The sequence below is a fragment of the Carassius auratus genome, chromosome 4, assembly GCF_003368295.1.
Source record: "Carassius auratus strain Wakin chromosome 4, ASM336829v1, whole genome shotgun sequence".
Classification (NCBI taxonomy): Eukaryota; Metazoa; Chordata; class Actinopteri; order Cypriniformes; family Cyprinidae; genus Carassius; species Carassius auratus.
In genome coordinates this window covers 25,123,758-25,141,179 of record NC_039246.1, presented here as the reverse complement: position 1 = coordinate 25,141,179, position 17,422 = coordinate 25,123,758, and the positions used below count along the sequence as shown (strand labels likewise).

Genomic DNA, 17,422 nt, shown 5'->3' with positions numbered 1-17,422 from the left:
AGCTAGCCTATTATTGTGGTATTGTAAGCGTAGCTACTGTATGTATCTGCAAACTTCAAATTTTGTGTTAATTTTTATAGATGTTGATGTGCATGACCAGCAGATGGCAGGATTTGTGAGCGGCAGGTGCGTTTGCTCTCTCTCTCTCTCTCTCTCTCTCTCTCTGGTTGGTTGTAAGGGAGGACAGACGCACCTGCATCTCTCCGCTGACCGTTCATTCACAAGAGTACACCGCATCTTCAGAAGCTGAATTTTCGCCTGATGGAGTTTTCACTCTTGCTTTATATCTCAGTGTTTATTTGCTAAAGTTTTGTCCAGGTGTTATGGAGATTTGAGGATGCGTTTGTTGGAGATGTATCACTAATGCGCATCTCGCTCAGTTTCCAGCAGAACAGCAGCATGATGGAATAGACGTTTCTCTCACCTCCTTCACAATGGGATTATTCAAACTTTATTTTGCGCTTTGCACTCTCGGATTTTTCTGCGGTAAGCTTGTATTTGCCAGACGTCTTATTGATGGCGAATTTCGGCAACGGGATGGGCACTTATATGGTTATGGGATGCTTATATTTTGTATAGTGGGTGGTTACACCTAGGTTTATAATTTGAGCAACCGAAATTTTAAGATATTAAATTTTATATATAAATATGGAAATATTCTATATAAATGTGAATATGTAACGTATAATACAGATAAAAAACGAATACAAATACAACTGTGAATACCTGTAATCAACTGTAAGTTAGCTTACCATAAATGTTAAAAAAGTTATGTATTTAATACTGTAAAGCTTTAATTTATGTAATTTAATAATTATTATTTAGAATTTATTCAAGGCTGCATATTTTAATATATATTAGAACATTTAATATGTATTAAATTGATATTTTCTGTAAGCTATATTCTGTAAGTATAGCTATATATATAAATCTGTTTTGATCCACAGTAAATATAAAATTCATTTAGTTTTGTCTGATGTTGTTTTGGAGTTTGTGTGAGTAAAACTGAGTTTATTATGCTCAGTGTAGATTAACTTGCATGTAAATTAATATATTATGCGGTTTTCTATTTTACTAGATGTATTATTATTGTGGTCATCTGTATATGTAAATACACAAAAGCAGATATTTATATTAAAGTATTTATTTTTTCGTTCCGTGACTGTCTATATTTAATAGCTTTTATTCAATTCTGTTTGTAAATGATTACTTCTGTTTATTGTCTTTAGTTTCAGGTTTGGGGGTTGATCCAGCATTACATGTGGATATCTTCCAGGAGTTTGATCTTGTGAGGTCAAGTGCTGGAGTCTCCCAGGTCCAGGGGTTCCACAATGAGAGCAGAGCATATCTGTTTGAAGGTGCGTGTAACTGGTCAAGCAAGCATGTGATTCTCTGTTTTAGTTTAAGCATCATAGTGTAACTGACGTCACAGCAGCTTTTCAGAAAAAAAAGCATTCACAGTGAGCTTCATCAATTTAGAGAAATTGGATTCCATTGTCAACATCTGGTGAGAGGAAACAGCCAAGCAGACAGCTGGTTTAGAACGGCATAATTCCAGATCCCACTTAATCTCTCATGAAAAATGGATCAACTGAACACTGAAGCATCAATCCCAGGAGTAAACAGGCTCCTGTGTTGAGCAGCAAGTTCTTGCCCATCAAAGAATTGTCATCCCATTCAGGAGATGTAGTTAATGAGGACAGCGAGTAAAGAAGGGAATAACATCTGGCTCCGTGGCTCACTCTGAATGCCAGGATGATACTGTTTGTGGGTCAAGAGTTACAATATGATAAATAGAACCAGTTGAATACAAAAAAATTTGAACCAGAAATTGGTTTCTAGGGCTTTTCAAAATTAAGTTTCTCATGTAATTGACTCCTGTTCTTTACAGTCTTGTATACTCTTTTCCTCTCTCTTACTCTTTCTAAAATTATGATGAATAGAAAAGTTACCAACTAATGTATTCCGCTAAGTTTTGAAATCAGATTTTTTAATTATTTATTTATTTTTGTTATTGACTGCTGGTCACTATTCTATTCTATTCTATTCTATTCTATTCTATTCTATTCTATTCTATTTCTGCTCTAGTGTATTCTGTCCTATATTGTTCTATTCTTTGTATTTTCTATTTCTATTGTGTTCTATGTGTGGTCTACTGTATTCTATTATTTTACTCTATTCTTTGTGTAGTCTGTACCTGCTTTAGTGTATTCTGTTCTATACCTTGTCTATTCTATATATGCTCTATTCTATTCTACTCTATTCTGTTCTGTGTTTGATCTGCTGCATTCTATTATTTTATTCTCTATTCTTTGTGTAGTCTAGACCTGCTCTACACATGGTCTACTCTGTTTCTGCTCTATTCCATTCTGTTCTGTTCTGTTCACTCTACTTTATAAATCAATTTTTGTTTTGTCCTTTTTGTGCGTTCTATGCTATCGAATATGTATTCTATTCTATTCTATTCTATTCTATTCTATTCTATTCTATTCTATTCTATTTCTGATCTACTGTGTTCTGTTTTTATTCCCTATTCCTTGAGTAGTCTGCTGTATTCTGTTCTGTTCTTGTCTTCTCTTGTCTTCTGTTCTGTTTGGTTCTGTTCTATTTGGTTTATTCTATTCTATTTCTGATCTACTTTTTCTTCTTTTTCTCTCTTGCTCTTTAAAACTGTTCTGTTCATTGTTCTGTTATATTCCAATCCATTCCATTCTGTTTATTTGGAGGGCTGTTGTAGCAGATCTGTCTATAGGATCTTTGTCCCTCTGGTGATTTATAGCTGGTTGTTTATCCAGATTGACATCCCGCTTTGATCAGTTTGGGGTTAAGTGTCTTGCTCAAGGGCACAATGGTGATGGCCATTCTCTGCTTTCTGGCTCAACTGCTCTTCGGCACCTTAGGACAAAATCACCAATCTTTGAATAACTTAAGCACTATGCTGTCACCACTCCCATGACCTCTGATCATGACAGACTTTTATGCGTGCAGTAACGTTCTAGGTTTGCAGTTAGCCAGCATCTGTGTCATCAGTTCTGTTCCGCACTGCAGTATGAATGGTGTATGAGACATTGCTGCTCTGGGGAATGTATTCATACTGTATACATTGTGCTGTGTGCAACTGTACACCCATACACATTGCATTAGACAGACTTAAGGGATGCATACATATTTGTTAAAAAAAATACACAAAGTCTGACATTTTATGATAAGCAGAAGCATTTGATATCTGTGGAGGCAATAGTCTTGCTCTAATTTGGGAAGATGGCACCTCCGCAGTATTGATTGGCACTCCAGTAAATACCAGTGGGATTGCGGAATTGGGATCTAACAGACAGGCTTTGAGACAAGGTCATAAATGTACTGAATGCAGATGAGAGACCTATCAATGTACGTCAATGACATCCATGCTGTGCTGTTTATACAGGAGAGGAGAGGAGAAAAGAGAAGAGGGGAGGCAGAAGAGGAGGGGGGATATTAAAGATAATTCAAGGCTAAACATGTTATAGTGCCACTGTAGCCAGACATTGTGCTATTGAGTAAGTGCGGGTGGGTGGAATGAACAAAATCTTCTCTCTTGGTATGAGTATTCTTCTATCACAGTTAAATATTTATCACATGTTCATAGAAAAAAAGTACATACCTGTCACTGAGGTGGTACCCCAGAAGGTACTAAGTTAAGTACAAAGATGAAAGAGATCTGTACTTGTCCGGTTTAAGCCCAAAAGGCTTATTTCATTTATTGGTCAGTGGTCACAAAAGTGCAGAATGTTTTCGGGTATTAACCCTTACTTAGTGCGATGTACTTTTGTTGGAGTCTTGAGATTTTTGTTGGTAAATATTTCTGTGTACATTATGTTGATATACTGTAGTTGTATATGGATCATTTTTGATGATTTGTAAATGTATTTGCTGTATTTTGTTATATGTTTGAGATTTTTTGCAGATATTTTTGTGATCTCTGAGTGATAAATGAAATAAGCCTTTTGGGCTGAATCTGGACTACAGCAGATCTATTTCATCTTTGTATTGTCATATTTTTTTGGATCTACACACCTTATGTCATTTGCCTACTGGATTTTTGGACGCGTGTTTGTCGCTATGAACATTTCTATTTGTACTTGTAAAGTACTAAAATGCTACTGATATGTACAATTTATAGATCAATAAGGTACAAACATGTACATATTTTAGCTTTTGTACCTTTGTACTCCAAAGACAGCTTCACACCTTTTTTCTGGGAGTGTAGTCATATTTGTCAACAAAAATAGTGTTTATTTAGGTAAATTTTAAAGGTATAGACCAAAAATGAAAATTCTGTCAATTTTTACTTATCGTTATTATTAACCCATAAACAATTTTTGAAACACTAAATATGAATTTTAAAATATCCTGTACAGTGTTTTCAACGTAATGAAAGTAAATGAGGGCTGAGTCTTTCAAACTCCAAAATGCCAAATTAATCCCCAAAAGTATCATAAAATTGGTCCATATATGAAAGAATGATGAGATTCTTTTCAATGAATCTGTTGATTCAGTTCACAGATCCTGAGTGATTCATTCATGAATTAAACTAATAACATACTCATTTTCAACTCACTGACTGAATCAGTTACAACACACTGGACTGGAAGATTATCAGTGAATAATGACTTAAATGTTGGTCACATGAGATATTTGGACCACTATTAATACTTATATAATGATTTTGCATTAAAAATGTCTCCTTTTATGTCCCACAGAATATAATGATTCACTCTTACATTTTTGGATAAACTATTCTTTTAAATACTTCATTAAGATTACTTTATGTTATTTCTATTTGATTATTTCCTCTTTTAATTTGAATCTGATGGACACAAATGCAAAAATAACCTATAGCTGAATCTCAATTACGGTAAACATAAAAATGTCTAATATGCGTATGAGTGTGAGTGTGTTACACTGAATAACTTGTTCTGACTGAATGAATTAATGAGTAAAGGGATGGAGCAGGGTGGAAGCAAACGATAAAAGAATGAAGTTTGGAACAATTGTACTTCTTCTGCCAGACCTGGTGCTGACTGGATCTTTTAAATGCCAGGATCAGATTCCTGCTCATTCATCAGCTATTTGAGCATGCAACTGCCAAGAGGGACAACAGCTAAGTGTTTCTCCTGTGCACTGATGCCGTCTGGACCAGACAAACACTCTACGTCGCTCATATCCCTCATCCCCCAGCTGAGATTCCATGTATCGATTTTGTGTCTGCAGTACGATGACATTTTTTTCGAGGCCTTAAAAGGATAGTTCACTCAAAATTGAAAATTCTGGCATAATTAACTCACACTCATATCATTTAAAATCTACATTTTTTCTTATGGAGAACACAAATTGAGATGTTTAGCAAATTACAATACCACAGGTATGAGTAAACGATAGAATTTTTCCTTTTAAAGGGGGAGTTTACACAAAAATGAAAATGTAATGTTTATCTGCTTACTCCCAGGGCATCCAAGATGTAGGTGACTTTGTTTCTTCAGTAGAACACAAATGAAGTTTTTTAACTCAAACTGTCTGTCAGTCATCTAATGGAAGTGAATGGGAATCATGGATTTGAGAGTCAAAAAAATAATAATACACAAACAAAACCAAATTAAACCTTGCGGCTTGTGACGATACACGTGTAAAGACACGAAAGGATCGGTCTGTGCAAAAAACTGAACAGTATTTATATAGTCTTTTACCTCTGATTCACCACAATGTCTGAACTGTCCTGAGCGCATTCTCAACAGGCAGCGCATGACACTTCTTCTTGCTTTATGGCGGATCGTAGGCTTAAAAGTGCAAAACCGCCACCTATCTCTCAAATGGACCATTGGCACTCTGTCTAAAATCTCAATTAGGAGTGTCAGTGGTCCATTTGAGAGATGGGTCACGAGCCGGCTTTTGAGAACGCGCTCAGGACAGTTCGGTTGCCTTGAATCAGAGGTGAAAAAACAATACAAACTCTGTTCAGTTTCTTGCACAGACTGATCGTTTCATGTCTTTACACATCAGTGTATCGTCACTAGCCGCAGGGTTTAATTTGTTTTTTTGACACTCAAAGCTGTGATTCCCATTCACCTCGATTATATGACTGACAGACTGCAACGGTTTGAGTTAAAACATCTTTGTTTGTGTTCTACTGAAGAAACAAAGTCATCTAAACCTTGGATGCACTGGGGGTAAGCAGATAAACATCAAATTTTCATTTTTGGGTGAACTATCCCTTTAAGTCTCTGCAAAGAAAAATAAAGCAAACTGTTCCTTAAATGCATGCATCTGTGGCATCTCTACCAACCAAACCACTGCTTTGAGGCACAGAATAATGAACCCATGTCTTCTGATTAATGCAATGTTAACTTGAGGAGAGACACTCGTTCGTTTTGTCATTATAATACGCCTTGAATAATTCATCAGTTGTAAATCAGTTTTTTTTTTTTACATTGGCTTTAAATTTTCATTAAGGTACGTTAGGACACACTTTTAAGCGCTTGCATCATAAGCAGCCTGACTCTATATCAATTTAAGTGCTTTTTTACATGTAATTGCTCATATTATTGGTCTCACTGATACTCAGCATCATTAGGAAAACTCACCAGCAATCTTCTTAAAGGTTTTTAATTTCAGTTCTGCCAGAATAATGTCACCCGAGTTACATAATTTGCATCACACTGTGTTTCTCGCTCCCAGGAGTCCAGTTCTCGTTTATCATTATTGAAGTTATTGGTTCTTTTGAGGCATAGCAGGGCTCTGGTGTTTGATAACTTGGAGCGATTGATTACAGATTCAGATTACTGAGGACCTCATTGCTCAGTTGTGATTGTGTCCTCGTGGGCTTGAAATGAGGAACTTAAATGTTCCTTAAATGAGATTAACAAAGTAGCATTCTTTATGCTTATTTAAAAAAATGATGTATTGATGTTTATATTATATTATTAAATATATTTGATATGTGTTTATTATTTATATATTTATTTCAATATTTAGCTAACAATTTTTTTTGTTATTAAATTTCAATGTCTGTACAGATCTGTAATTATTTATTTATTTATTTAGCTCTATTATTATTATTATTTACTTTTTTCTGTATATAATATAAGTTTTTTATATTATATATAAAATATATAATATACATATACAACTGTCTCCACAGATTTGTTATTTATTTGTTTGTTTGTTTAAATTGAATGATTTGCTGACTGTATCGGTACAGGTTTTTTTTTTTACTTTTATGTATTTATTTAGCTTACCATTTATTTATATTTCAATATTTGGCTAAATCCTTTTCTGTACAGATTTATTTATTTGTTTACGTTTCATATTTTGCTAACTCTCTACACATATTTATTTATTTAGTTATTTATGGCTAACTATTTATCAGTACTGGTTTGTAATTTTCTTTTAATGCATTTATGTAAAGTGTCATTATTGGAAATCTGCATAATTTCCTATCAGATAGCCGTCAGGGATTCCTAGCTGTTCTCTGACCTTTAAATGCTGCAATCGAACGACTAGCCTTTGATTTACAGCACATTGATACAACCCTCAATGATGAGTGGGATAGAAGAATAGCGTATCTAAGTCAAAGTGTCAATCCAATGGAAATTAATTAGAGAGGTGTCCAGGAAAAAATGTTTTTTACTAGCACTTCCCCAGAGGACTTTATGCTGATACTTGTGAACTGTCCTGGAATCCATTACATCAGCTGCGGTGTCCTCTGCGGATTGCTGAGGTTACCAGGTTAGCTTCACCTCACTGTCGTACAGTGTTTTTGATTAATGAAGGTGCTGAAACTCCGCCTCATTCCTGCCGTACAATAGGCTCATGACTGCGGCTTACAGCTCCCCTGAGCTTTATCTGACAATAGCTACAGAACATTAGTGTTCCCCAGTTGGCTTTATGTGTGTGTGTGTGTGTGTTGCATGATTTTTACCCTGTGAGAGGACCAGACCCAGACATTTCTTATGTTTTGACAGGACTGATTTAAACATTTATCCCTGAGGAGACAGTCAACTTCCTATATCCCCCTCAGCCAGCTCATCAGCTCTCCCAGTGTGTTTTCTCTTCCTTTCTGTCTCTTTTTTATTTCTGTTCTATGTCACTCACATCAGTGTCACAACATGACCTGAATGTCAGTCTCTACCATCCTCATATCCTTAAAATTGTCCTTCGGATGCTCCAAGGATATCTTTGAAAGCTAGAGGATTGCCATCTTTGCTCTTGTGCCTTTGGTTCTGGAACCAGTATTTTATTTTATTTTATTTTATTTATAACCCCTTTAAAAAAAACTATCCTGCTTTGATGTCACAAGGCAGAATTTAAATAAAATATATGTAATTCATATGTTGTTTTTGGCACAAAATTGCATTAATGAAAAAAAAAAAAAAAAACTCCTTTTTGAGTGCAGATGGTGTAATTTCTTACATGCTAACTGGTCTATGCTAACTAGCCAAACTTTGACCCCTTGGTATTTATCATGCTCATTTATTCCGCTTAGTTTAGTATTCACACTGGCTCCAGAGTGAATTTTTAAACATAAATATCACCAGATGGTCCCGCTGGCTCAGAACAGCCATAATAGTTACATAGCTACATCATGGTCTGGAAACTAAAGACTGTTTTTCCCTCTAAGCCACTTTTGCTTGGTACCAGTAGCATAAAGGTTTAACAAATTCAGTTCCTGAAAAAGCTGATGATTGTGTTGAATACATAGCTTGACAACACAGTGATGGAAGGATTAAATACATCAGCGTGACCTGTTCTGGGATCGTTTTAATATACAAAGCTTGTCAGATCATATATTCAGCTGGTCCAATATGAATTAGCAAATGCCTCAGAATTTCTCCTTCACTGATTTTGTCACTCTCTCCATCAGGGACATCAAGGAATGCAAGAGCTTCTCTCAAGGCAGTAGAGAGAATTCTTAAGAAGCTGAGAGGAAGAACTGAGTTCACTCTTCTACTGACCCTCAAACAGGAGAGATTCAGCTCTGGAGTGCTGCTGTCCATCCACTATGGAGAACAGAGGTATATATCTATCCATCCATCCTTCCATCCGCTTCCCTATCTATTGGGCTGTCTGTGCATCCATTCTTCCAGTATTAAAACTTTCTTTCTATTTTTTTTCTGTTTAATTTACTGTTCCTCAGAGGAACACATAATCTGTTCTCCTGATGGAATGTCTGTAACACTTCTGGTTGGGGTGTCCACTGACATTTCTTAAACACACAGTATTGATCCTACCACCTCTTTAAGGTCAGCACTCGGAGTCCAGGCCAAGAGATTCACGGATCACTGCTCCTTTTCACATTCATTCAAAACTCCTACATTCCCTTGAGCCGCATTATTCCCTGCTACTTTGGCACATACCAGAATTTAATAACGACCGCTTGGCAGCTTAACCTACAGGAGTCTTGTGCATGGGAACATTAGCACTAACAGAAAACATTTTGGCAGCGGTTATTTCCTGCAGTTCTTAGATTTCAAGCATGATTATGACTTTTTTTTCACAAGGATAAATCTGTTTTCTTGGCTTCCTCCTCAGGTTTCTGGAGGTAGAGAGCAGCGGTCTGCGTAATGAGATACGTCTCTTCTTCCAAACCTCAGACCAGCGGCAGCAGAAAGAGGTCTTCCCCTATAGTCTAGCAGATGGACATTGGCACAAAGTCTCCCTGGCATTCAGCGCCACCCAAGTGGTGCTCCATATTGACTGCAACAGGTTAATGGCTTTAGAACCACCAGAGATGGATTTGAATGCCATGTAGTAGTCTGTATCAATGTCCATTCATGTGTTGCTTTTTATTTGTGCTTGCTTTCAGAATTTACGAAAGGATTGTGGAGACTCCGTCTATGGACTTTCCCAGAGGAACAAACATCTGGCTTGGTCAAAGAAATGATGCCCATGGGTTCTTCAGGGTACACATAATCTTGTACAGTACATTAAAAATATTCCATAAAACATGTAAAATTGCATGTTTGTCTTGACTACATCTCTGTGACTTTCTTTCTGTAATGTCTTTCTGTCAGGGAGTTATGCAAGACGTTCAGTTGGTTGTCATACCCCATGGATACGTCGTCCAATGTCCAGATCTCAACCGTAGTAAAGAGCATACTTTCAAACTTTGCAATTTGTTTACTTACTGGTCTGGAAATAACATTAATGTACATCCACCAATTTTGCAGCTTGTCCCACTTGTAATGATTTCCATGGGCTGGTTCAGAAGATCATGGAACTTCAAGATATTTTAGCTAAAACATCAAGCAAGGTAAGTTCATAAAAATGTTTAATATTGTGGTAGTCTGTGTTTAAAATGTATTTTGCTGCTTGCTTAGTTTTAAAAAATTGATGCTGTTAATTTGATGTGTCTCATTTTATTGCGACTTACTCAATTCTCTCTCCAATACACAACATTTATAGTGTTTGTGTTAATGTTAATACGTTTTTTGTGTGTTATGGTATATTTAATGGCCTTAATAGTGAACACAAATGCTGCCTTTATCATAAATCTCATATTTCCCTCTATTTTTTAACATTTATTGTTTTTGCTTGCTCTTCATTTTTTTTGTGTCCCTCCTTATCGATTCATCATTCAATCTCACCCTCTTTTCTTCCTCGTGTCTTCATTGTGCTGTAGTTGGCACTTGCTGAAGAGAAGATGAAGTACCTGGATGGCTGTTACTGTGAGAGGACATGCACCCTGAATGGAGAGATATACAGGGATGATGATGCTTGGATAGATGGATGCAGAAACTGCACATGCTCCGTAGGTTTATGTATTGCCAGGACGGGATGACTTAGTTTTGTTTGGGCTAGGCAATTTTCATGCGCATCTCATCAGTAAAGACACTCCTTTAATTAGAAGTATATCTCTAGCACGTGCGTTCAGATCAGGGTTGCCAGGTCTTCACAACAAATCATGCCCAGTTGGTTCTCAAAACTAGCCCTAACTAACTATCGGGGAGGTTCCCCGATAAAAATTGCTTCCCGGTGTTAAAATATACGTTTTTTTGGCAGGGTTGCCTTGGTAAAATTAGCATTTTAGGGCAGGGCCGGCCCGAGGCATAAGCGAACTAAGCGCCTGCTTGGGGCCCCCTAGCCACCAGGGGGCCCCCCAGTCATTTTTTTTTTTTTTTTTACAATTAAATAACTTAAACAAGTGATATAAATGAATGAATGAATAATGAACAAATAAATGAATAATTCAAGATAAGAAAATTCTGTGTCTGCTAGCGTCTGAGTCATTCGCAAATGCGCATAGACACCTCACGTGCATTGACAATTAGCGCCGGCGCGCAAGTGCGCGTCACTGTAATAAATGATAAGCCATGTCACAAAAAGGATGTATCCCTCTGGTGCCGAAAAGAGAAAGAAGAAAAGGACATAAAGGTGGCTTGACGTTGGACGTTCGAGATTCTCAAATTTAGGGACCGTCTCTAAAGTTACATGCGATATTGGTATACACTTTTCTAACGTCAGTAGCATTTGAGGAGAATGACTTACAGACATAAAAACAACTGTAATTGTTAATCTAGGTGTCAGCTATAATGCACAATTGAATATAATGTTTAATATTTATTAAAATAAACTGTAAATCATATGTAAATTATGCTACTTTTTCACATGGGCTCAAAGGCAAATTTGAAGCTCAGTAGCATTTGAACACAGTAGCAAATTAACCATGGTTTTGTTACTTCAAATAATAATTTACAAATAAGTATTAATATACTGTAATCTTTTTTGTTGTTGCTGTTGCTATAAAAACAGACCTATGCCATCAATAGCCTTTAAAATTACTTAAAATGCATTATATAAAAAAACTATGAGGCAATAATGAATTGGTTAATAATAACACTGTTAAAATAGATAATGTAGGCAAATACAAATAAACAATTTATGTACATGTTATTACAAATGCCTGCACAGGGAGCCAAATGCCATGTAATTGCTGCTGCTACATTTTTGCTATAAATGACACAGCCTATATAATTTCTTCAACAAAAAACGTGCATATCACAACCCTTACAAAATAAACCATGGTTTTATCATAGTAAACTTCTTAATTTCCTTTTGCATGATTTCTGAATGCTTAAGACTATGAAATAAATTAGGGTCATAATAAAGTAATAGCCATAGGTAAATGTCGAGAGCTACAATTGTAATTAGTAAATAATACACTTTATTCATTTAATTTTTTATTTGATTAAAGTTCTATTTTCACCCCTATAGTAGTTTTTTTTTTTTTTTTACATCATCATATTTGAGGAAGGGGGGCACAACAATACAATCCTGCTGTCCTGGTGTCATCAGTGACTTTGCCTCCTGAAAAGCTAGGACGGAACAATTTTGAGGTCATTGTTGTAAAATTTTCATTGTTGAATACTAGCTGTTCTTATGTTTGCTTTCATTATTTAAGTTTTTAACTATTTTTTTAACATTATATTTTTTATTATATTAATGTTTGTCTATTTTGGTTTAATTTAAAAGATTGCACATTTAATGCACATTTGCAAATTATTTATTTCATGTTTTGTGACAGTTTGTATTCAGAAGTTTAAGAGTAAAGTATGTTAAGTATTGATTTTTATCTATTTATTTTGTATTAATACATAACCTCACTGTATTCATTTATAATGTAACATTATAGCGTGACATTTGTGTCAATAATCTTGAAGCACAGGTGACTCCGCCTGGTGGGAGGGGTGCCCCCAAATCAAATTCTGCTTAGGGCCCCCAAGAGGCTCGGGCCGGCACTGTTTTAGGGGCTAAATATCACGTTATTGGTATTGTCGCTTTGACCCATGGACATGAAAAACAACCGCAGACTTGGCAACACTGGTTGGCATTTACTACACAGTAATTCTACACCGTACTACACCGTAACAATTCTACACCGTACTACACTGTAATTCACTGACAATCTACACAAAATCGATTTTAAAATCGCAGGCGATTCTTTGTCTATTTTGAAAGCGATTTTGTTTCAGTTGTCGGCTCTGTGTAGGAAAAGTAGCTCCACCTGAACCAGTGTTGCAGAGTCTGCGGTTGTTTTTCATGTCCGCGGATTATAGCACCCCTAACCCAATAACGTGATATTTAGCCCCGAAAATGCGAATTTCACCAAGGCAACCCTGCCAAAAAACTTATATTTTAACCCCGGGAAGCAATTTTTATCGGGGAAAACTATTGCTTTGCCCAGAGAAATTTTGTTCACTCGCAAAAACTATTATGTTCCCCAGTGAAACTTTGTGTTTGCTTGCAAATCATTTGCATTCTCTCGCAAAACTATTGCATTCCTCTGAAAAACTTTGTGTTCTCTCGAGAAAAATTTGCATTCTCTGACAAAACATTTGAATTATCTCGCAAAACTATTAACCCCCCCCCCACCCCCCACCCCCCCCCGGAAACTTTCTGTTCCCTCACAAAACATTTTCATTCTTTCACGAAACTATTACATTCCCTAGAGAAACTATGTAATCGCTTGCAAAATATTTGCGTTCTCATGCAAAAGTTTTGCGTTTACCTGTGAAAATTTGCATTATCTTGAAAAACATTTGCATTTTTTTTTTTGCAAAACTATTACATTCCCCTTAAAACTTTGCATTTGTTTGCAAAACATTTGCATTCTTCCACAAAAGTAATGTGTTCCCCTGAGAAACTTTGTGTTTGTCTGCAAAACATTTGTGTGCAAAACATCACTGTCTGATTCTGTAAGTTTATGTTGCAGAATCATGTAATTGTGAAGCTCTTTTATTGATGATGATGGTGTATGTGTGTTTTCCACCTACAGAATGGTACAGTGGAGTGCGAGAATATTTTCTGCCCACCACCTCAGTGTCCCCCTGATACAGCTCCAATCTACATGCCTGGAGCTTGCTGTAAAGAGTGCCAGCGTGAGTGTACACACAACCAAACACAAACACACACAAATGAGGCCATGCGTCTATAGAGGTGCATATATTTGTCAACTTTTCCCCTCTCTCCCTTTGTCTCATGCTTGCTCCCTCATATCTCCAGCATCTCTTTTTGCTATCTTCCCTTCCACTAAGATATTTTATATAATCATGCTGCGGTCTTGATGACAAACTGACCACATCCCTGTGTTGCTAGGTTACCGCTGCCATAAATGCGAATGTCAACACACACAAACCGCAGTCACACGCTTTCTCTGGTATCATTAATAATTCAAGGCCAGTGTGCAGCGTGTTGTGTTTGAGTGAGCAGAGCTAATGTGCAGAAGCTAATAGCAGTTTGACTGATGACCAGAGCTTTATTTAACACTGCGCTCTAGTAGGCTTAATCTAACATGCTTGTCCGATCGATGCTTTACTGGTTCACATTCCAAAGTGCTTTCTTGTCTGGATCTCATTTTTGCATCTTTTTATCTTTATATCTTTTTGGCTTTAGCCGTGTGTCTGTTCAGAGGAAGAGTGTATGTAGAAGGCGATCGCAAAAGTGTACACGATTCTGAGGGAAACTGTCTGCTGTTTGAATGCAGGGTAAGTGCTAGGGTAAGTGCCAGTGGTCTGAAGATTTTCAACAGATCCAGACAGAATATGACCTTTTCCGTGTTTTTGTTTTGTACTTATTTTTGGAGCAAATTTTCTGTTGGGTTGATTGGATTGGATTCCCATGAATGATGGAAATCTGAATTCTCCTGGCGAAGATTGTGCCTAGGCGGGATTATGACTTGCAGTCCTAAGCAGCATTTGAACCTGAACATTTTTTCTGGTCCTTGTTATGAATTTAAATTACAGGCTGAATAAGAATTCTCTCTCGGCCTGGTTTTGAATTTGAATTCCAAACAACGGTTGAATTCCAAGCAAATTTTGAATTTAGATTCTGTATGGGCCTGGTTATGAATTTAATTTCCAGGCAGAATTTGAATTCTCTTTCAGCCTGATTGTGAATCTGAATTACAAGCATAATTTGAATACAAATTCTGTCTGTGCTTGGTTATGTATTAGATTTTCAGACAGAAAACGGTTAAATTCCAAGATAATTTTGTAATTAAATTCTGAATTTAATTTAAAATTTGAATTTAAATTCTGTGCTTGCTTATGAATTAGATTTCCAGGCAGAATTTGAATTCTGAGCCTGGTTATGAATGTGAATTCCAAGCAGCATTTGAATTTGACATATGTTTTGGCATGGTTATGAATTCAAATTCCAAGAAATATTTGAATCCAAATTATGTCTGTGACTGGTTATGAATTTTAAGTTCAGGCAGAATATGAATTCTGCCTCGGCCTGGTTATGAATTCAGACAAAATTCTAGACAAAATTTGAATTTAAATTTTGTACGGCCTAGTTATAAATTTGAATTGAATAGCTGGTTTCTAGCGCATCCAAGCGGGTCATTAACTGATTTGTCCAAATGTTCCAAAAACCATCTAGACCAGTTGCTTGAACCAGCTTAGACCAGATTTAAAACAACATGTTTTAAAACCATATGTTTTACTTGCAGGATAAATTGAATAAAAGCTTATTTTGTGTTTGCAGGATCGAAGTATGCGTAGGGTTGAGATCACTTGTCCAGAGCTAAACTGCCCAGAGTCAGAACAGATCACTCTCACGGACCGCTGCTGCAAAGTGTGCAGAGGTGCGACACACTCAGACACATGCACAAACAACACACACCCGCCTCTACACTCCGCTGATTGGAGTCATGTCAAGGGCAGCTACATTTGACCACTGCGCACACAAACTAGATTTGTGCTCCACACCAAACCATGACTGTGCATGACTACACTCATTTATTTTTGCCACCTTCACACTTATAACTACACGCACATAACACCCAGTTTAACTGTGATACTTTAAAGAGCAATATATGCTCAACTTTTCCAAACCCCAAAGTTCAGACTGAGCATCAACACGTTTTTATTCTTTATTATTGTTTTGTTAGGTTTGTTTTGCTTTTTTTGTTTAGTTTGGTTTTGCTTTTTTGTTTTGTTTTTTGTTTTTACTTTTTTTGTTTTGTTTGGTTTTGCTTTTTTGTTTTGTTTTGTGTTTTTACTTTTTTTGTTTTGTTTGGTTTTGCTTTTTTGTTTTGTTTTGTGTCTTAATTTTTTTTACATTTTCGTTTGCATTTGCATGGTTTGTTTTGTTTGGCTTTTTGTTTTGTTTATTTATATGAATATATAAGTAAAAACATACATCTTGGTTCCATGAAAACATTTTATTAACCTTTTTGCCTGAATTTTTTTTTGAAGGGGTCCTATGGTGTGACATATTTTTACAAATAGACCATTTATTTAAGTATAAACAAGTAAAGTCCATTTGGACTAAATGCACTGATAATCAAGATATAATCTCTGAAAACAAATCATAATATCTTATACAAAGTTGCTTCTCAAGTAAGCTGAGCTTGTTTAAGGGAGATTTGTTAGAAAATAAGTAAAAAAGCCCAATTAAAAACTCATTAAGAACTCATTTATTAACAATTATAAAATAATTAGTAAAATGCTATTGAAAATGTTTTTAGATGGTGTATAGCCTGTCACACCGCAGGATGATCAATGTCCCGCAAGTATTTCACATCAACTAGCCAGGTGTAGGTGAAAAAGAAATACTCCTAATTCAAAGTAAAGTGTCTTTCAACTACAAACATGAATGCAAATGTAAATATAATGCATTAATTATAAGTGTCATATTTAAGCATTGCATAGGAGTTATGCTCTATCTGGCTCACTCTCAGGGCATGATTTCTGTGCTGAGGGTCACAGCCGCAGTTGTGTGGAGAATTCGGACTGCATTAACCTAGAAGCAGGAGCTTTCTGCAGCTGTAAAGAAGGATACCATGCGCTCAGGGACGACAACGCCTACTGCCAAGGTATTAAAATTCCCACTGGCAAACATGCTAGTCATTGATGTGTGTATGTTTCTAAACACTATACAAACAAATGAAACTCTAAATCCATCAAACCCTCCATAGCACCTGTTATTTGACCCCCACCACAGATTTGCACTCTAGAAATTTCTGTTTTATATAAGCAAATAACTGGTCTTTCACAAATCACTAAATTGCCCGCAATCACAGATGGAAGACGTGCAGACGAAAGCTGTTGACTGGTGATTACTTAGTGTCTAGCTGAATGAATATTTCAGCACCGCTATTATCCTTACAGCTGTAATTAATGCATTGTAAACCCTAGAGTTCATGCTGTGCGAGTGTGTGTACAGATGTGAAGGAGGGTTCCTGTGGCTCGCTGGCTTTTAATAGGCTGTACCCTTGTCTAAACATACACGGTAGCCCAGCGAGAACGTGAAAGATATCTCTTTTCACACATAAGTCCAATGACCGTTTATAGTTTTACTGTAGTTTTGCCTGTAAATGTGCTTCTGTGGTTTTCTTTTGGTTTTTGAATCCTATTAAAGGAATAGTTCACCCAAAAATGAAAAA

The 17,422-nt window shown here is 36.3% G+C and overlaps 1 protein-coding gene across 4 annotated transcripts in view; it reads left to right on the top strand.

Moving 5' to 3' along the window:
- Positions 1-178: 178 nt before the first annotated feature.
- LOC113063890 (protein kinase C-binding protein NELL2-like) overlaps positions 179-17,422 on the top strand; it is a 43,172-nt gene continuing 25,928 nt past the window's right edge. For 2 of the 4 annotated variants that reach the window (XM_026234315.1, XM_026234330.1), the window contains exons 1-12: positions 179-486; positions 1,230-1,358; positions 8,897-9,047; positions 9,565-9,738; positions 9,839-9,935; positions 10,047-10,119; positions 10,203-10,285; positions 10,655-10,783; positions 13,808-13,910; positions 14,425-14,516; positions 15,520-15,619; positions 16,718-16,852. In XM_026234315.1, coding sequence (XP_026090100.1) covers positions 435-486; positions 1,230-1,358; positions 8,897-9,047; positions 9,565-9,738; positions 9,839-9,935; positions 10,047-10,119; positions 10,203-10,285; positions 10,655-10,783; positions 13,808-13,910; positions 14,425-14,516; positions 15,520-15,619; positions 16,718-16,852 — 1,318 coding nt within the window. In that variant the 5' untranslated portion in view covers positions 179-434. Of the gene's footprint in view, positions 487-1,229; positions 1,359-8,896; positions 9,048-9,564; positions 9,739-9,838; positions 9,936-10,046; positions 10,120-10,202; positions 10,286-10,654; positions 10,784-13,807; positions 13,911-14,424; positions 14,529-15,519; positions 15,620-16,717; positions 16,853-17,422 lie in introns of all 4 variants that reach the window. The other 2 variants (XM_026234306.1, XM_026234322.1) reach the window with 1 other exon arrangement.